General features: G+C 31.4%; 1 protein-coding gene across 1 annotated transcript; it reads left to right on the top strand.

The window, feature by feature from the left end:
* The first annotated feature begins 322 nt into the window (after positions 1-322).
* LOC107499299 (odontogenic ameloblast-associated protein) lies at positions 323-21079 on the top strand. The gene is made up of 10 exons (XM_016123357.1): positions 323-373; positions 457-498; positions 1047-1094; positions 1628-1861; positions 2285-2329; positions 4181-4285; positions 5079-5126; positions 5912-5980; positions 6416-6574; positions 20918-21079. Exons 1-10 carry the CDS (start codon positions 323-325, stop codon positions 21077-21079), a joined length of 963 nt encoding a protein of 320 aa, XP_015978843.1.
* The last annotated feature ends 1047 nt before the right edge of the window (positions 21080-22126 follow it).

The following is a 22126-nucleotide window of genomic DNA, read 5'->3' as shown; positions in this document are numbered from 1 at the left end:
AGAACAGCACAAAGGATAATACCATCTCGTTCATAACTAGGTCAACTACATCATATGCCACAAAATGAGGCATTTCGTCAAGCTAAAAGGATGAGCACACAATTTGTTTGTTTAAGCAACTGTTCTGAGAGAAAAGAATTTATATTATATATATTTAAAATATACCTTTCATTTTAAATCCTGATGTATAAGTAAATACTATAAAATTTACCTACCTACTTTTCTGATTGAATGATACCAGCTAATTATTGTTTTCATGATTTTTACACAGTCTTTTTAAAGTTAAATTTCACGCTTCGTTTTCTAGATATTTCATCTGAAAATGAAAACTATAATTCTTTTTGGGCTAGTGGGAGCCACAATGTCAGCCCCGGTGAGTGATCTCATGGTACAACTGAAATGATTGTGTAAAACCTGTAATAAATTCTTCTTTTGCCATTTTTTTTTCTTTTTTAGCTTATCGCACAGCGCCTTTTCTCTGCAAGCAACAGCAATGAGGTTAGCTTAAAAACTTAATCACTTCCTTGTTGTTTATTTCTTTATGTGTTTTTTAAAAACTTAGTGAGGAAGAGATAAAGGTGAAAAATGCAAAATTTAATTAGGAATAGTCAAGATTCTTTGGCTCTTATATCCAAATGCATTTCCAATGTTCATGTTTGTTTTATATACCAGGTTATTACTAAAATATTATTTTGCCTGCCTTGTTTGATTGTAAATCATGTAAAGACAATGATAGTATCTTGTATATCTTTTGTTCTAGTAGCGCCTAATACAGGTGTATATAGGTGTTTAAGAGCATAAAATGACTAACCAAACCACTGGATTGGGCTAAAGCTGTACAATCTCATACACAGCAGGGAAGAGGTAGTCAAATCCCAACCTCTAGTCATTGCAATTAAGTATATAGGCTTAGTGAGAAAACATCTCACCTCTAACAGGAAACCATAATCAGTCAGCTCTAACAGGCTATATTTGTAGTAAACATTGTTCTTAATAATTTTAGCATCTGTAGTAATCTTGTTTACATATGATTTTTCCTTTTCTAGTTACTGCTGAATCTTAATAATGCTCAACTTCAACCATTACAGCTTCAGGTACTTCTACCTTAATAATTATTTTAAGAATGTTTTTCTACTGCTCCTTTCTTATTATGGTACTTTGAGAACAAAATGCTTTTATTTCATTTTTGAAATCTCAAATTTTAAAGTTATGAATTCATCCCATATTTTCTAATAACCATTTGTTTGATGACTAAAAACTATAATCTGATTAACACTTATTTATCGAGAAGTTGGTATATGCCAACCAATGAGATAGTTAATCTAATTATTTTACACAACTGGTAAAAAAAAAAAAAAAAAAGATTTTCAATCAGTTTGACAACTGCAAAAACTGCACTCTTTATCTACTTCATGCTGCTCCATATTTCTCATGACTATTGTGAATTGAGCATTGTTCATGCTTATATCCACAGCTCATAATGTGCCATTATGCTTTCTTTTTAACAATGCAGCAATGGAAATACAGAAATTGTTTACATTTTGTCTCTTTCTTGCTCAAGACTGATTTTCAATTCTTTCTGAAACGAAAGAGAAATTTTTCCTTACTTTCTTTTGTGCCTTTCCAGGGCCCGTTCTATTCATGGATTCCGCCTTTCTCTGGAATCTTACAACAGCAACAGCAAGCTCAAATTCCAGGACAAGGCCCCTTGTCTTTGTCAACTCTAGACCAATTTGCTGGACTGTTCCCAAATCAGATAACTTTCCCAGGACAGGTCAGTTTTGACCATCGAACCCAGATAGGACAACTGGACCCCTCACAATCTCAAACACCAGTGCAGATCCAACAGGACCCTAATCACGTAAGTCGAGCCTCTTCCATCTTGTTGTGAGGAGAAAAACGCACATTGAATGTGAAAATAAATATAAATCAGCTTTGGAATAAGACAGGAATTATTGAGCAAGAATTCTTTTCCATACTATGTTCCTACCACCACTGGAAGTACTTCCTTATCTTTTCTGAACATGAAAAATATTCCTAACATTTAAATTAGCCACAAATAAAAAGTGTTAAAACATGACTTGGAAAAAAATAATTAGGAAATTTTTATCTTTAAAAAAAGGCAATTTGTGTTAATAATGGTTTATATAATAGATGACCTTTTGTTGTCATAGAAATCTGCTAACATAAATTATAAATTTGCATGTGTAGGTCTAAGAAAAACAACTCTGCAATTTTAAATTAAAAAGTTAAATACAACTTTTTATGATTCCTTTTTTGGCAGCCAATGCCCTATGTGTTCTTCAGAATGCCTCAAGAGCAAGTACAGGTAAATCAATAAGATATCATCATACTAATAGAGAGATGGCTACATTCAGTCTCCATTGATTTTTTTTTTTCTTTTATAAATCTGTAACTTTGACTCCTTTAGCATACAGTGATATTAGTTTCTGGATACTGCTATTACTGGGCTGGCATCAGTTTGTTAATGCCAGGCTTGCTTAATAACTCCTAAAGAAAGTCCCTTAAGGAAAGTCTGCAGGACCTCTGAATTCTGAGGGCATTACTGTGCTGGGAATAAAGGATCTCATCAAGCCCTCTGTTCTGTCCTGTTTGCATCTAAATTGCTGGCATTTGGGAACAACTAAAGAGAAATACCAAGGGCTGACTTACTTTGCCCAACCTTAAATTTTGTTTCAGAGAGAGATGTATTGAATTGATAAAATATATGATGTCAAAATAAGAAACACTTGCCCACATCATTTGCGTTATGAAATTCTTCTCTAAACTTTTCTGAATTTTTGTATATTTTTGATTTAACTTCACATTACAATCAAATGGTGTTTATTTCCATGACATAAGAGAATCTTTAAAATATGAATGCAAACTAGTAGATTCATTTGAGTAATATGGAAGACCACCTTAAGATTACGCTTATTAATTTTAAAATATCTTGGGTTCAAAAAAATAGAGGTATAGATAGATTATATTATTCCCCAGCAGAGTCTTGACCACTCATAAAAAGACAACTTGACTGTATGGTAATTATAATTATGTAATTTTGTCCCACCCCCATTACAAAACAAAAATTACTTCTAGACATTATCTCATTGTAGCCATAGTATTTAGAGAGTTAGAAACATAATACATGGTATTACTTCATTTTAAGAATCAGGAAACTAAGTCTTAATGAGATTTAATTCCCAACCCTAATGAAAGTAAATGGCTTAGTTGAAATATGATTCTTCATCCTTTATTTAATCACTAAATCAGTGGTTCTCAGCCTTGGCTTGGCATTGAAATCTCTGGGGGTAATTTGGAAAATTACAAATGCTTAGGTGGAACTCATACCTAATGAATCAAATCCCCATGAGTAAATCCCAAATAAGATTATCTGCTAAAATTCTCAATAGGTGATTTCAATTTTAGCTAGAATTAAGAACCACAATACAAAATAAATTTCTTAGACCACAGTAATTTTTAAAATTCTTATGTCTAAAATAGTCTCTTGTTTAATTATATAAGGAAAAAAACAACATACAAAACTATGTATGTACTATGATCCCCATTTCTTATAAATACTTATGAATATTTAGACACACAGACGTAAGTGGAAACCATACATGATAATGTGAGTGATAAAGTTACAGGTGATTTTATATATTTGTTCTTTGTCTCTAGATTTTCAAAATATTCTAACATCCATGTGGGTGGTTTTAATAAAATGTTAATTATGAAAGACAGTACATTCTTGACATTTCCTTCATTGTGGTAGAACTTCCAATACCATATCCTGTTGATGAATGATTCTCAAAAAAATATAGGGGAAATACTGCATAGACTATCTTCCTTTTAGATATTTGCAAAGTAATTTGTATATAAAGTTGGTATATAAAGTCTAAAATTTGTATATAAAGTCCATGGGGTCCTTTTTAATTGCCTGTTGTTTAGTTGAACCCACTATTTCCTAAAAGTATTTGACCCAGCAACCATGAAACAAAGTCCAGTATCCTGTTTAATATCAGTTGTTTCTAAAGTTTGGGAGAGACTGCTTCATGCATTCTTTCGTTTGTAAATTTGCTAGATATAAATCAGCTTAAAAAAATATTGACATTAAATGATTTTTTAAAGGGATGCTGATTCAAAGGAAGCTCTCACATATGTTTCTGTTTAAAATTAGATGCTTCGGTACTACCCGGTTTACACGCTCCTCCCCTGTGAACAACCTCAACAAACAGTCACCCAGTCACCTCCACAAACAGGACAGCAGCAATTTGAGGAGCAGGTACTGCAGGTGTTTGATTTTAATCTGATTAGTTCCATCTGAGAAAAAAAGAAGATAAAGTAAATTTTTAAAGAGAATATCTGAGTATATTTAGTGCAAAAACTCAACAGCTTGAACTGGTAGTCATAAAAATATATAGTGCTTTCTCCTAGCATATCACTAATTTGGAAATGCTATAAGGGTCAATTTCAAAAGACAGCAATTAGAGAGTGAACTCAATAACATCAAAAATTAAAAGCTTAATAATTTTGAAAAAGAAAGTTTTCTAATTTTAAAACATCTACCAGAATCCCTCTTGTCATATATACTTGTGGTTATTATTTAAAAAGAAATAAAAATAGCTAATAAAAGATACCTATGATCACCAGATCTTGAGATATAATTAGATAACTACTTTCAGTTTTGTGGACCAGTGAGAAAATTTTTAGAATTCTAATGTAAATTCATGTGGCTCATAATGACTAGGTTTCTTTTATTTAAGTTGGAAAAAAATGAGTTTATCACCACTCTAAAACTTGTCAAACAAAATTAGAGAAAACTGAAAATTATGCTTTAAATTACTGGTAGTAATAATCCCAATTGTCATTTAAAGAGAAAAAAAAGAATTTTAACCTAGAAGTCGTATGGTGTCAAAAGAATGCTTGGTAATTTCATATTTTTACCACCTAGAATATATAAACTTTCAAAAATATTTAGTCTAATAAAAAATAAATATAATTTAATGTAATTAATCACAAAATTATGACAAAAATCGTCAGAGTAAATGTAATACACTTTTTCAAAAATCTGACAGATGCCATTCTATACTCAATTTGGATACATCCCACAACAAGCAGAACCTGTAAGTAATTGATAGCTTTCCATTAAAGAGAAATTTTTTTGAAATCACTTATTTTACAGCCTATTAAATGTATCAGTGCCCTTGAGCCCAAAACCACCAGGAACACATCCCTAATTGAAAAGTTAGATTTATCCACTCATTGAAATGAGGGAGAACACATACTGTGAGAAACTATGTGGTGTTTTAATAGGAAGGTATTGAAATAACTTCTTATAGAATCTGGGTTTGTGTTAAGTGATTTTGGGGAAAGTTTAAGAAATGATGATTCGCCATGGATTGGGTGTTCTCAAGAAGTGTGTGTGTGACAGGGGCGTCCCTTAATGATTCTTACCTCAAAGGTAACAACAATGGAGCAAGGCAAGGCTGTAATTTGGTAAAGAAACAAGAGTTACTCATATTAGCCAGGATATGAGGATGCCTGGTATTTTCATGGCTTGGCCCATGATCTTGCTTTAGACAAGATTACAAAGTGTTCTTTTTTTGTCACACTTCAATGTGTTCAGAGGCAAACTTGTCTGATGATGGTGTTCTGTAGGATGGTTAATGTTCCACAGAGCACCAGGGAATAGCAGAATGTCAACAAGCTCCTGACAACATAAGCCGTGCCTTTTTATCAGGCCAGTTTCCTCATGTCAGGAGCTGCTTTTCTCTTTCTTAAACATAAATTATTTTTATTTTTAAGAAACTAATTTAAGAAGTTTGGAAGTGTTTAACTGTCTTAGATATGAAACAACATATTTTATAGATTAATAATTTAGATTTTTTAAAACTTTCTGATTTTTCAGGTTATACCAGGACAACAACAACTAACCTTTGGTACCATCATTGGCACAGTTCCTGAAACTGCTGTGATGGTAAGATTCCTTACTACATCCTGCTAGGTACTGGAAATCAACAACTGGCAACCTGCACTATTGTTCATTTTAATGAAAACTTTTATTATTATTATTATTATTATTTATTATACCATCAATAATTATTACATCTTTTCCTTGCAATCTTTTGCCAGTCAAAATCCAATTCACTCAGTTCATCAAATATTTATTGAAGGACTACTCTACATCAGATACTCTCCTAGATATACTCATTTAAAATCAGGTATTAAGAGACATCCATGTTTGCTGGTATATAGTCATAGTCTTTCTAAAGGACAGATTATAATCTAGAAAATATTAAAGGCATATACTTTGTAAATAACTTCCTTGCCTTACATCTCAATCTGTTGCTTTACATTCTTCCCAATTTTGACCTTGTGCTTGAACCTTTGTTCTCTTTCTCATTCTCTATAGCCAGCAGGAGGAGTGATACCACATTTGCAAAAAGAAACAATAAACTTTAGGCATGCCAGTGGAGGAATTTTCATTCCTTCAACTTCACAAAAACCCAGCACAAGTTTTTTTGCTTCTTCAATAGACCCAACTATTACCCCAGAGATTATGGAAGAGAAGGTAGGGTAATCAGATTATATTTGATGTAAAAAGTTATTTAATAGAAAATAGAAAGATAAATTTAGTGCTTAATTAATAGGACTTAGTTATAAGAAATAGTGAAAGAATTAATGATACAGTAGAATATGTGATCTTAACCTTGAATGAGGAGGCATGTAATTGCTTACTGATAATCAATTAATCATAACATAACTTAATTTTGATTTAATAAGGGCTTCTTATGAATGTTTTTTTTTCACTAGGCCAAGACTGGTAGCCTAAAGGAACCATAAGATGTTGTGCCAATCATTCAGAGTTTTTGGTAGGTATTTGCCAAGAGGCATGCATTAAGTATCATGACATATCCTAAATTAAAAGAGTGAAAAAAAAAAAACTATCAGCGGAACTAGTGAAGTGGTCTTATCAAAATGAAAAAAGAAAAAGTTTGTGCTGATATATTTCTACAAAGCTAATAATAATTATGGGATTTAAGCAATTTTTTAAAATCAAAATAATTTTTGGGAGTCATCTGCCTATGCCATAAACTTGATATAAATACTGAAAACACAAATGGTAAATATACTAAGTTCATGTAAAAGACATTCTACAGACACTGTATGAAGAGTCGGCTCTCCCAAATCAGCACTTCACTTTGCAAGCTGTAAGTTATGATAATGCCTACATATCTGAATTAGATTGAAATGAAACAAAGTCTCGGTGATAAAAAGAATTTCAGAATCACATGGAAATTTTAAATTTCATGATTTTTATATAAAAAATAACCTTAATTAATTACCTGTGCTAATCGGCTTGGTTGGCTGTGAGACTAGTGAGTGTTTGATAGAAGGACAGGTTGGTTTGGCACCAAGAAGTAAAAAAGACACATTAAAAAGCAAAACAATTTGACTTAAAGGGAAAACCAAAAGGCAAGGTTTTTTTTAAAACTCCTCCTGCTGCCTATGAGTCTCTTCTGATTCTTCTTCCTATGAAAATTAATACTTAGCATTCTTCAAATGAAAACAAAATACAAAGTACAAAAATACAACCAAAAGTGAATAGTGTTAGCACCTTTTTAGAAGAGTCTTTTTTGGTATGTACCATTTTGTACAATGTAATTTAATTCAAGTTATTGAATCAGAAATACTAAAGGGATTTCAGCATAGTGTGCCCTTTACTCTCTATGGCATCAATGTCAGGAAAAGTAACTTTTTAAATTTCTTTATTAAGTAATTTAAAATATACCTAGGAAATTTTACACAAGACGGTCTAATGGTATAAAAATACTCTTCTATCTTATTTTTCAGAGAAAGAGATGTGGCGGTGCCTCGGATATAATTTTAGGCTATTTGCTTCCTCAGTGTTAATATCAGTCCTTTGAAATACATAAAATATCTTAATTCTACTGAACTTTTTACTTATAAATAACATTACAATCTTTAAATGAGTCAGAAAAATGATATAATCATTTAATAAGTCTTGTCTTTAAAATTATATTTCTTTTCAAATATTCTATTATTGCATAATCTGGAAAGTAACAGTGAGAATAAAGCTAATATCACTGAATCAACTGGATAATTGTATTAATAAAGAATGGCTCAGGAAAATGGGGTCATTGATGAGAATAAAATTATACCGTCATTGAAGTTATGAGTGTGGTGTTTGGGATAAAGTATCTAACTTTGACATAGTTATCTCATCATTTCCCCTTGGCACATTCAGCTAGATTCCTTCTGATGCACTCCCCATTAGAATTAAAATTATTTAATGGCAGATTCAATGAAATTCATGCTCCCAATATGACACAGTTACATGAGAGATGGCTTTCCTCACCCAAAAAGATCTGCAGGAAGTTGCATGCTGGTTTGGGGAAGCAGTATTCTGTAATAACATGGCATAGATTTTGGATTTCATCAGATCTGGCTTTCAATCTGGTTTTGAACACTTCAGCAAGTCACTTAACCTGTCTAAGTCTCAGTTTTCTCAGGTGTAAAACAAAGATAACCATACCTACCTTTTAGAATTTCTTAAAGGACTACCTGAAATAACACATGTAAGATATCTGACTCCTTATGTCACATCTAATGTTACTCAGAAAATGTTAATTTTCCTCTTATAGTTGTGACTGTGGAAGTGCTTTTTACTTAGTTTCTCAATTTTGGATCTTTAGCTAAAATTCTGAGAAAATAGAAAAACTGACATTCGATTTACTTTACATACTGGTATGTAGATGTGTGTTGCTATGTGTGAGTGTATGTTTATAAAAAGAAAAATGAGTGAGTGAATGAATGAATAAATGAATATGTATTAGATGGTTTCAAGAAAATTTGGTTAGTATTCTAGGCTTTCAGGTAGATTACAATTCATAGAATCTTACCTATCCAACATTTAGTATGTTATGACTCTAGAATTAGCTACTCATTCTATGAAAAGGTAACCCACTAATCACCATTCTGCCTTCATCTTATATGTCATGCCTTTTCCTTAAATTAGTGAATAGAATGAATGTAATTCCGGGCAATTGACTTACCTATTAATATTAGATGTGACATAAGGAGTCAAAAACCAAGATATCTGATTAAACACAGGTATTCAGCATTTAGAAACCTTGTGTCCCAAAATTTCAAGAGTTAATGAGGTAATTGAAACTAACCGCACGAGGTAATTCATACTGAGTATTTAGAATACATTTTGAAACACAGCAAGTATTCAACATTTTAAGGAGGAGGAAAAGTGATGGTAAGAGACTAAAGATGAAAGATGAGCACAATATAGCTATTCTGTTTGAGAGTACAATGAAGAGAAGCAGAATTCAGGGAAAACTGCAAAACTCTAAGCATCAAGCTATAATCAATTCAAATTTGTCAATATTAGAGGTTATAATAATAATTCTTTTCAGAAACATAGTGATTAAATAAATACAATGATAATATATAAAACCATAAAATGAATAAGTACTACATAAAAATGCAATAATAAACATTGAGAAGTTACTTCAAGAATAAATATTTTCATGAAACCATTAACACTAAACGAAGCATAGTGAAATTATTTCTTTATTCCAGGCAATGCTAATAGGACTTTATAATTCTGAGTAGTTTTAACAGATCCAATTTAGTGATCTGTTAAATTTAGGATCAGCTTAAAAAATAAATTCCCTAATCTCTGACTGTTCAGGATCCTGTATGTTTCAGAAAGATGTCAAGTCTCAAGGAATTCTTGAGCAACAACTATTTTTGAAAGCCTGAGTACTATAATTATTATCAATGAAATATCCTACTTTTTCAAAATATTTTATGAGAGTCTTAAACTCTATCATTTTTATTACAAAATATAGGAAGACAAGAGTGTACTATTTATGAAAATATCAGCAGAGTACATACAAAGAACTTTGTTTTGTTTTTTGTTGTAACCCTGGCATCCCAAACTTCCTGTCCCAGACCAGTGAAAGAAACAAAAGCAAAAAATGGAGTTCAATTGTGAACAGGTTTGACCAGAAAAATTATATGTAAAATAATTTCTCTAAAATCAGCTTTGCTTAGATTTGGTAATCCACAATATAGCATCAAAACTTTCCTTACCAACCTTCTCCAGGGGGAAGCTTCCTATCTAAATGGATTATAACAGTATTATTTCATGACAAATATAGAACCCATATATGACCTCACCTTCAACATTACATCCATATTCAATCTATCATCATAGTCTAGTAGCACTTTTATTTGCATAAGCTTTAAGCATGTAATTCGATTTTATATATATATATATATATATATATATATATATATATATATGTACATATGTATCTTTAGTCCTTGATGTTAGGGCAAAACTAAGTTCTAACAACATAGTGTTTACAACTATGAGTTGCCCTTCTGCCATATGGTGTTTATCAAGCTCCTCTAATATGTCAGATCTCTAATTTCTAAGTTACCACTGCAATAGGAAGTTGCTGAAATCTCTACTCTGCTCTTTCAACTGTCCAGCTATTGTTTTCTGCTGGGATCCTTGATATCTTGCCTTGTATATGCATATTTCAGGGATCAGTCAAATATTTGGGAAGAGTTTGTATACAAATTTTGAGGCAATCACCCTTATTTTTCCCTCCATTATAAAACTTTCCCCCTCTGGCATCCCCAAACTACCTCCTCTGATGTCTTGAAGACTGTGACTCCCTTATTAGGGTCTAGCTGCCCCCACACTTTGCAGATGGTGAGTGCCTATAAAAGATAGGGGATATAAATGTAAACTTAACCTTTCTTGCAAGAGTCTACTTTCCTTAAGTTTCTACCTGCTTTTGGTCACTCTCCAAAGCCTTCCAACTTTTTATTTTGTATTATGCTCAGAGCTTATAATATTATTAGAATGATATCTATTTTTGATATAAAAGTTTTTTAAAATGACAGATTATGTAACTATTTAAAATCTTTACATCTCCTTTGTGATTCACTAAATTTGAATTAGGGATTTTTCCCTAATTCATTTTATGTTACTTGTGTAGTTGTTAGGAACTAATTCTGCATTCCAGTTACACAGTTACTATATTTGTGATCTTAGATACCTAACTTTCTAAGCTAAATTTTCCTTTATGTGAAATAGGAATAACTAGATAACTTAACCCATACGGCTGTTTTGAATACATATAATGTATTTCATATAGCATTTGTCATAATACATAAGTATTTTGACAGTTACCTTAAACAATGTAAAGTTAATAGAACATTTTCTAATTATGTAGATCTTTTAATAATTAGTATAATTAGTATAATTAGAATCCTTATTAAATACAGAAAGTTTCTTATATTTTGATAATTCAAAGATAAAAATAAAGGGAGAAAAGAACTTGAAATTCTGGATCATGAACATGGAGAAGAATCAGATGCATACGTGAAGGAAACCCCACCGTTCACATTCAAGACCTCTGATTTTAACACACTGCCATTAGAGAACTTCATTTTTATTTAAATTGTTAGAGCTATGAGTCAAATAGAAAAACACATTGTTATTGTTTTACTGATGAATAAATGGGTGGTTAAAAAAGGTTTAGAGGTTCATCCAAATTAAGTGGAAGGGCATGATTCAGATCCTGGTTGTATGACTCTGCAAAGCCGCTTAAACTCTGCCTGAGGAGCATGCATCAGTGGTAAATGTCCACTCAGGAGGAACCACAGAAAGAGCCTAAAAAGCTCCATGTAATATAAGACTGAATAACAATCCTCTAAACCATGTTTTGTATTAAAATATGAGGTTCTATTTAAACATTCTAGAAAAAAAGCGTAAAATGCATAGGAGGTCATTAATATTTTAAAGTTTTGTGTTTACCATTTTTAGTTGAAATCTGAGAAAAAATGATATATATATTTTACACAGGAAAAGGGAAGATTTGGAATGGACTACATAAATTATTTGTAATATACATCAAATATAGCAATATCCATTATTTGTTCCATACAAAAAATATAAAATTATTAATGGAATTTGCTATAAAATTTAAATTATGCCAACAAAATTATGTCTCATGAGCATGGGGAATGGTTAATAACAGGGTTTCTCAGCTGGCCTTTGCGCTTCGAGTTATGGTATTACTGATAAAGGGTACCAGTAAATATCCAAACCAGTTTCTGAAGAGCCTAATTTATTTACTCAATAAGTATTTATTAAGCAGGCCCATTCAAAAACACTAAAGTGGACATAGGTGTGTCTGGCCATGACTCTGGCACTTGCTAGTGCTGATTCTGGACGGAAACTCTATGACTTTTGTTTTTTGACCACTAGGGGTCAAGTGTGTGATGGAGATTGGGGAACTGACAATCACTCAAATTCTACAACATGGACACATAGGATTCTAATTCTTTTGCAGGAACCCACAGTCTCTAAGGTTATTTCTACTTGAATATATAATATTTAGAGAGGATTGAAGAGAATTCAGCGATTTGTCTATATCTATTACAGACCTTTTTGTCTATATCCATCACAGACCTTTTAAAATAAAAAATTCCTCCTTAGTATTAACATGTATACAAACAAGCCTTTTAAAGTTTATATCTTATGGTTCCCACCTTGCACACACAAAAAAAGCGAGAATGCCTACAAATTTTGTTAGCCATAAGATGTGGAACAAGATATTTTTGCTCTCCTATTGAAGTAATAGTGAGTTAATCCACTGTTAAGGCTTCCCATAGTGTGTCTCAAAATGTGCATTTCCCTACCACTAATTCTAATCCTTCAGTAGAAATAGGCCTATGGGATTTTTAAAAAATTAATTGCTAAACCTGTTCCATTATTCTCAACTCTGCTTATCATCAGTTAGAAATTATTATCATGGAAAGAATGCAGCAAGGTCATCTAACCAATTCCACTGGCCACACCAAAATCCTCTCAGCTACACCTCAGCTTGCAGTCACTCAACCTCTCTCTGACTATCTACAGAGATAGGTGTTTTTAAATTAATTTTTTTTCCCTTACAGATTATTTTTAATATCTTGTTATGCTAATTTTTGCTTCTACTATCTCTGTCCCCCAAAATAAACCTAAGGCCTCTTTCTTATGATAGCCTGCCAAGCTTCTGGAGGCCACTCATGACCTCTTTCTGGGCAAAACATCCTGGTTGCTGTTCCTTGGGTTGCCCTTGTACTTGGAAGGACAACCACGTACCGGAGACTTTACAGAAGGGGTTTTTATGTTTATAATTTTTGTTCTGTTAGGCCAGCGTGTTTTTTGTTTATTAGATTCTAGTCATTTGAATTAATATTAACACAAGAAAGTAATAGCAGCTTATATTTCCTGAATTCAGTCAGAATTACAACCTGTGAGATAGTGGTTGGTGGAGTGTGTGGAGGGTGAAGATAAATCACCAATCAGAAAGAATAATTAATCCCTCCTGATACTGCTTAATTTCAAAATTCCCCTACTTATATTCAAATTTAAGTAGCATATTAAGTAAGCCCAGATCCAGTTTCAATTACTAAGGTGCTTTCATATACCTTTATATTAGCTGAGGAACATAATTATTTGAGGAATCCTAAAGATGTGTGGCAGTAAGAGGTCTTTACTCAAAGCTTCAGCTTTGATGCTGATTAAAACATCATTTATAAAGTCAGATACCATGTTAAGTGCTTCTATACATTTCATTTCGCTTAATTCTCAATTCTAGAGATAATCATCTTTATCTTCACTTTAAAGATAAGAAAACCCAGAGTCAGAAGTCTGATTTATCCACTTACAGCTAATAAAGAAAAAGATCTAAAAGTGTAAATATAGATCTGTCAAATCTCAAGCTCTTCCTTTCTTTTAGCTTGGGGGTATCTATTACTGACTTCATTATTTCTGCTGCCTCATGATAGCTAGATTTTCAATAACAGGAGAAGCACGGCTTTATGCAATCTACTAGCTTAATCAGGACTATTTAGGGGCCAACACAAATGGAAACCAAAGATTAGCAAAGCAAAAGTTTCTTATTAAAAAGACAAATACTGTACATCTTGCTTAACTGTAAAATTGAAAAAAGATCAAACTCATTTAAATGGGAAGTAGATTGGTGGTTGCCAGTAGGGATAATGGATGATGGTGTCCAAAGGGTACAAATTTCCAGTTTTGAAATTAATAAATTCTGGGGACCTAAAGTATAGCACTGCGACTATAGTTAACAGCACTGTATTGTATACTTGAAAGTTGCTGAGTTAGATTGTAAGTGTTCTCACCACGCATACATAAAAAAGATGACTATGAGAGGTGATGAATATGTTAACCAATCTTATTGTGGTAGCCATTCACAATATATACTTATAAGAAACCATTCATTGTTTAATGTTAAACTTACTCAATGTTATATGTCAAATACATCTAAATAAAGTTGGAAAATACTATATATTTAAAATGTTTAATAAATTAAAATTATTTTTAAAAACGCTATTTCAGTTGTGTGTGTATGTGTGTGTGTGTGTACTCAGTTATGACATATAATGCATTTTTTTTACCATGAATTACATTTAAAAGATTTGAAAGCCCCTTTAGAAGAATACAAGGAAGACGAATTAGAAAAGGAGCATATCAGAGACAGGGACTCTAATTAAGAGGCTATTGTTATAGTTCAGAAGGGAACGGGAAACTAAACGAAGGAAATAGTAATGAAGATGGAAGAGACTGATTCCAAGAATATATATGAAAATAGATGCCAAAAGGAAGGAACAAGGAAAGTATAGGGTGAGTCTTAGATTTCTAATTTGGGTGAATGAATGATCAATGACCATCAGCTGAGGGATTAAATAAAAGTGAGAAGATTTGGAGAGAGAAATGGTAAGTTCAGTTTTGAATTGTACCCATCAGACATCTAAATACTCTATATGCAGTTGAATTGAGCTGAAGGTATAGGTTAGGGAGTCAGAGTAGATTTTATTATTCAGAATAAGTATAAACTAAAAGGATAAGCAGTCATATGCAATGAGCTGAGAAAAAAGAATTAGCAAAGACTTAAGACTGCTATCAGAAAAATTGAAAAAAGAAGAATGGAGAGTGGTTTAAAGAAGCAGAAGAAAGAAAAAGAAAGAAAGAAAGAAAGAAAGAAAGAAAGAAAGAAAGAAAGAAAGAAAGAAAGAAAGAAAGAAAGAAAGAAAGAAAGAAAGAAAGAAAGAGAAAGAAAGAAAGAAAGAAAAAGAAAGTTTCTATATGGGCATAGTCACCACTATCAAATGTCAAGAAATGTCAATAACATGAGGACAGAAAAGCATTTGTAATTTTCACAATTAAGTGGTAAAGGGCAGCTTTTGTTAGAACAATTTCAGATAAGTAGAAGAAATTGAATTCCAGGCTGTAAAGTAAGAAAGAGAATAGTATGTTATGCATGTATGTATGTGCACACACATACACACACACAAACTTATCCTTAGTCCTGGGAAAATCTACTTTAACCTCAGATTGGCCAAAATGAAAACCAATATATGACATAATACTGAGTTTAATAAATTAGATTTTCAATTGAAGCAGCTTTCTTTAAACCAGTGAGATAAGATTATATGTTCAGTAAAAGGTAAAGAAAGTTTAAGTTTCTTTGAATTTGGATTAAATTTTCTAACCTGCAAGAGTGACACTAACTAAAAGTATGAGTTTTGGAAGCAAATTGCTGCTGTTCAATACCATCTCTTTCAGACTACCAGTTATGATACCTTAGACCTGTTACTACCATTTTCTACTTTTCAGTCTCTTTATCAGTAAAATGGGAATGATGTTGTTCGTCAAGTTGGTTGTTTTGAGGATTAAATTATGTGCTTGAGCTCTTACAGTCCTCAAGAAATGTTAGCTATTACTTTTTTTTGTTTGTTTTTTTTGAGTTCTGTTGAGAACTAATTCCTAGAAAGGATAAAAAAAAAAAAAGAAGAAGGAAAAGTGTTGCATTATTTCAATTTAGATCATATAAACTCTGTTAAAAATAGAAATTGACCTCAAGGAAGCAATATTCTGAGGGTTCTCAAATAAATAGTAAAAATCCCAAGTTTTATGACTCGATTATGGTATATACAATATGCATACATATTTATGATAATTCTTGAATTTTTGGAGGGCTCTAATTTTCAGTCATACATTTAATGGTTATACCCTTTCTGTTAAGTATATCTTTAATTGAAAAACAGAATATAATGTTTCATGAAGTAATCACAATGCTTTGATGCTCTTAAATATGGTCCATTTATCTGTGAAGCTCTAATCCTGCTCACTAAAACCAAAGACCTAAAAGCAGAATCATGCAAAAGATTCTCAACCCATCTTTAACATTTTTAAAGATTCTTTGTTTTCTTAAAATTACACTACCAAAAAAATGCTTTCTAATAAGTGATAATCAATACCAATAGAATGCTTAGAAAATATTTTTTAATTATGGAACTTAAAGAAAAATTTATATAAGAACATAGGGTAACATTATGTGAAGCGATAATCTTTGAATATACAAGATACACAAAATCTGGAAAGAAGCCACAAATAGATGTATTTGGTAGCCACTCAGCTGAAGTTTCAATGAAACTGTAAATGTTGGTTATTCCCCAATTTCAACACATTGTGATGGTTGATGACTCAAATAAGTAATAACTGATCCCAAGGGAGAGGCCTTCAAGCCACAGATTTCATTCTACTTACTTCTGAGTGTATAAAATAGCTGTCATATTCAAGGGCCAGTCACTTCCCATTTCTTACGATGGTATTTTAGAGAAGAAAGTGGAAAGCCTGAGGTAAGAGAGGTCTTAAATATCATTGTAAACTGGGATATGTATGTGATATATACATCTTATATATAAATATATTCTCTATATAGCTAGAAATATATACATATATTCATTAAATGATTGAAAGTAAAATTATTGAGACTGTCATGTAATGGTTGCTTGGGAATTTTGTAAACCAAGTAATTAGACAAATATTTGAGGTATACCTGTTTACAAAACTTTTCCTTAAAATCTCCATCCAGTCATAATAGTGCATATTTTAAAATGACCATAAATAAATCTTTATGAGAGTAAAGTTTTGGTGGTGTGCTACAATTAGACTGTTTCAGAGCCTCAGGCTCATCATTTTGAATTTTATGGGTCACAAGTCAGCCAGCAATGGAACATACAATACCAGATATTCTCTAAAGTATAAACAACTGCCAATTTATTTATAGATTCTTGTTTTATCTTTAAATTTTGCTGTATTAACATTATATTTTATAACATATTATGCTGAATTTAATATAAAAAATTACTTGTGTTTCTTATAAATTCTTGAATAAAATTGATGCTCCAGGAAAATGCATCTAATTTTTTCAGAGACAAAGCAATATATTTCTATATACTACAGTTTGCGAAGTAAAAAAATAAAATGCGGTAGTTAATTATGCTATGCCCTGACTTAAGACATGTTTTAGAAATTTGCGATGTGGTTTGCTTAATGTGGTTTTGAATAATCCTTGAAACCAATTGAATTTCTTCCTCTTATAAATGCTCAGCTTGAATTCTATCTTCTGCAAAACTGTTTCCTTAATTTGTCTCTTTTATCTTCTATATACTCTCAATATGTTGTGATTTCTATGTATAGTATTTATCACATATTGCCTTATATTATAAAAATATCTCCCTTTCTTTACCACTTGCCAGATGGCAGAAATCAGGCTTGATCATTATATCCCTGATGGCACCTAGCACAATGCTTTGCACATAGAAGTCATGCTATGTATGTGTGTGTATATATATGTATATATATATATATATGTCTGTGAAAAGCATACATATATGAGTGTGTATACATAAAAAAATTTTACTGCTACTTGCCTATGGAATACTGAACTTAGCTTTTTTTGTCACAATCATAACATCATCTGATATTCTTTATCTCAAGTTGAATTTAATATGATAAAAAAATAAAAATGATATGATGATCATAAAATAAATACAACATAACCAAATCTTGTATACATTTTTTTCCTTTACATTTATTCTTCTGTCTCATAGATATTTGGGAAGCATTAAGAGGTGCTTAATCTCTCTAGAATTTCCATTAAGCATTTCAAAACCACCCTGAAATGATGATGACGACATGAGTAATTGATATATTCCTTAATATAAAACCTTAAATTAAATAATCTTCAGAAAACTTTGTAATGTATGGGCCTATAACATTGTGCTTTCTAAGGTCCAAGAAAGCAGGGACTTTCTCAAATGCTATACACATCTAACATCTAGGATCGTGTCTGACACTTAATCAGATATCAAGAAATACTTTATGAATAAATAAATTAATAAATAGGAAGACAACTTGAAGAAAAGTCCCCTGACCAACCCCTCTTTGCAACTTGATTGCCTTTCTCAACCCCCACCCCCATATACTCTTTAGCATCTACTGTATCTACACCATGATTAAGAAGACTAATGGCTACTGATAATACCCCATAGGGAAAATTATTATTCATGTTTAAAATCAAATAATATACATGTTTATTGTATTAGTGACAAATTATTTTTAAATGCAATAGATTCAATAGTTTATTGTCTGTTTCTCTATTAAATGTATAATCGTTGGTTACAATTTAAGCTCAGTTTTCTCAAATATTTATTAGCAATCATAACTGACACATTAATTATAACAACTGTATCATAAGATAAGGATTCTACAATGAAAATTAAAACAAAACCAAATACCTTGAAAATATTCTTTCCCAAATGTCAAAAATAGGTCCCTCTAAACAGCATGAAATTTTAGGGATTGCCTAGGAACCAATGCAAATAATTATTTTACTTAAATTAAGCTCATGGTTATTATATGGAAAGTGTTTGAACTTCCTGAGATCATCAAATCACTACTTACCCTGACATGACGGTCTTTGTATAAACAAACAGGTAATATTTCATTCCAGAAACTACTTTTATCACCACGTTTAGACAAATATTCTTCTTAAGTAATATGTAAATGTTTGTCTTTTAAAGAATTGATATAACATAATTGTAACATTACAAAGTATTTTTAATTTTACCTAAAAAATATTTTTTCTCCGTTAACAATTAGATTGATGTCCTAAGATTAAGTGACTTGTGTAAAAGAACTATTAGTAACATAATATGTACTATAATTGAATCTTCTGAATTTATGTCAACATTTTGACTTTCTTCTAATTTCTAGGGTATTTCTGAATAAGATGAAAGTTCTCCTTCTGATCACAGCCATCTTGGCAGTAACAATTGGCTTCCCTGTATGTACCCACTTATACACTCCAGAGTATTTAATATTTTTTTGTTGTTCTAATTGTGAATCCTAAGAACTTTTTCTATACACACTGTATTTTACTTTATAAACATGCCTAACACCTGCCCCTTTAATATTATATTCTAAAAAATATTATAAGTCAAGTATTGTTCAGTGCATGGTTCAATTCCCCATAGCCTTGGTACGGTAATGAATTTGAATCATTTAAAATACATATTAATACTTTCCAGGAAAATAGTTCCCATGATGTTTTCTGGACACTCAAATTCTAAACTTTTTAAATAAAAAAATTAATATTGTGAGACAATAGTAGGTAGTGGATAGTCAAATTCTTTCCTTTATATGTATATATATGTATATTTCTCAGTTTATATGTTTCATCAGCGTGCGTTGAATTAATTTGATTGTTTGAGCTTTAGGTCTCTCAAGACCAAGAAAGAGAACCACGAAGTGTAAGTTACATTTTCTCTTTTTAACACGTAAGATTTCCATGTGAAATAACTATAACTGGGGCTAATAGAGCAGTCTTCAGGGATTTGATCTCTACTTATACAAAGAGAATTATGTCAGCATTTCATGTAACAGTGGAACCCAAATTGAAACTCGAATCATTCTGTGATGAAATGAGTCACTACACACACACACACACACACACACACACACACACACACACACATGTGTGTGTGTGTTTTAAAGTATAGTGAATCTCTATATGCCCATAACCTTGATTCAAAGATCATTAAATTACGACCAAACTTTTTCATAGTATATCCTTCCACTCCCTCTCAATTATTATGAAGCATATCCCATGCATATCATTAAATATTAAACAAGTATTCATATATTACTGATTGTATTATAAATTTATATTATGCAAAAAATACATTGTATATGTTCTTATCTCTATAAGTTATGCATGAGTCATAATATTTTTACCAAAATTATCTAACCTAATAAAGGTTTGTAATTGCTCATGCTTCCACTTTGCTTTAATTCTACGAAATCCATCCATTCCAAAGAAGGCAAAAAAATAATTAAATGAGAATTAGGAAATGTGGGCCAATTTTGATGATCCCACCAGTGGTAAATTCATTAAGATACTTTTGGGTTAAACAGTTCATCAAAAACATTTTTTAAAAAAAGAAAAGAAAATTTGAAAAGGGAAAGTCTTGTTTAGAGATTTGCTTATACTCATAAAAACTTTATTATCTGAAAGGAATCATTGATTTGAGTCTAAAACTGTACAGTATTAAGGATACAGAACTTGGTAAGGATAAAGATAGAACATGGAGAGGGAAAGAGAAAGAAAGAAGAGATAAAGAGGAGACATGGTTTAGATAAAGACTTTATGTAAAGACAAAGGGACAAATTTGATGTCCCCTCATCAATACCCTTTGGTTTTATAATAATAGAAATAATACCAAGAACATTTGGCTATTAGTAGAAAAGCATAAGAACACAGTTATCTCTAAATAATTTCCTAAAACTTTCTAAAATGATGCAAATTAATCAAATCCCTGTTCATAATAAGCAAAAGATAAATGATTTTAGAGCTTCTAAAGCCTCTACCAATTGTTAAAAGACTATTTTATATCTCTTCTTTTATATCTTTTCTTCTTTTTAATTTCTTTCTTTTCATAGGTCAGTCGGAGCGATGAATCACTTCCACAGTTTTATGTGCCTCCTTACCGATATCCATTTGGCCCGTATCTACTACTCCTGTATCAAGGATATCCATGGTTTAGATATTTTCACATTCCAGTGCCTGAGCCTGTCCCTGAACCTATTCCTATTAGTGGATAGTAAACTAGAAAGAAAAGTCCCAGTGCAATTCAAGATAAAAGAGGTGGTAAGTACACAGAATACAAAGCATGTTTTTTGTTTATTATCTGTGGATTGGAATGCATCAATCCATGAAAAAGTGTTACAATGTTTTCACTTAGCCCCACTAAGTTACAATTCGTTTCAATCTTTTTCTCTGATAGAGACTGTGGGGGTTTATGCAGAGGTACAAGCATATGTCTTTCCATGAGCCAACCAGCATAGCAGTTTAAATCCCTCATTTTCTATGATGTAATAGAAAGATACCCTTTTTTATTAAAAGATTTTTATGAAACATTTTTTAACATTTTCTACTATCATCAACATCTGTATATTTTGGGGCTGAATCAGAAGGTTAAAGAAGGCACAACTTCAACCAAAGTGATCTTAATAGATGAACCTATGGATCTAGGATCCAAAATAGATTTCAGCCTATTCCTTAGAAAATCATGTATTTTTCTAATTAATATTAAAACCCTAAACCTAGCCTCTGACTGTCACATTATTTTAAAATACTAAAGGCTTAATTTTTCACTTATAGTAGAAGCCTCCATCGTCTCACATATTGAAAACAAAGTTGATAGAGTGTCAATTACCAAATTAATTGAGGGAAAGCAGACTATATTAAAGATTATATTAGGACCCAGAGGACTATTCTAAGAAACAAAAATACTTACAGCTAATACTACTACCACCAAAGGTCTCTACCTCTTTTCTTGCATTTACTTGGTTTTCTTGAGCAGAAAATTTTCCCAGTCCTTGAACTAGATGTACTTTTGAGGCAATATTTGTAATTAAAAAGAAAAAAGCTTAAAGTTCACAAGCAAATGACCTATTAGGATAAATAACTATATGCTCGTCATTTATTTCAGGTCACTAAAATTGAATGTGATCCACTTCCTTGAAGAATCAATATTCCTGTTAATGAAAGAAAAAAATAAATGTAGTTGAAGTACTGTACAGTATTCCATCATCAATTTCTTTAATGGTCCTCTTTTGTAAACATAAAAAAGATCTTTGTTTCCTATT

The sequence above is a fragment of the Rousettus aegyptiacus genome, unplaced genomic scaffold (assembly GCF_014176215.1).
Source record: "Rousettus aegyptiacus isolate mRouAeg1 unplaced genomic scaffold, mRouAeg1.p scaffold_m13_p_10, whole genome shotgun sequence".
Lineage (NCBI taxonomy): Eukaryota > Metazoa > Chordata > Mammalia > Chiroptera > Pteropodidae > Rousettus > Rousettus aegyptiacus.
This window is presented reverse-complemented; position numbering and strand designations above follow the sequence as displayed.

Bases quoted from the DNA above. Each gene is read 5' to 3' on its own strand.
- LOC107499299 (XM_016123357.1), top strand. From the start codon at position 323: ATGAAAACTATAATTCTTTTTGGGCTAGTGGGAGCCACAATGTCAGCC. The intron at 1,095-1,627 runs GTACTTCTACCT...GTGCCTTTCCAG, and splicing joins TTCAACCATTACAGCTTCAG to GGCCCGTTCTATTCATGGAT. The intron at 2,330-4,180 runs GTAAATCAATAA...GTTTAAAATTAG, and splicing joins TGCCTCAAGAGCAAGTACAG to ATGCTTCGGTACTACCCGGT.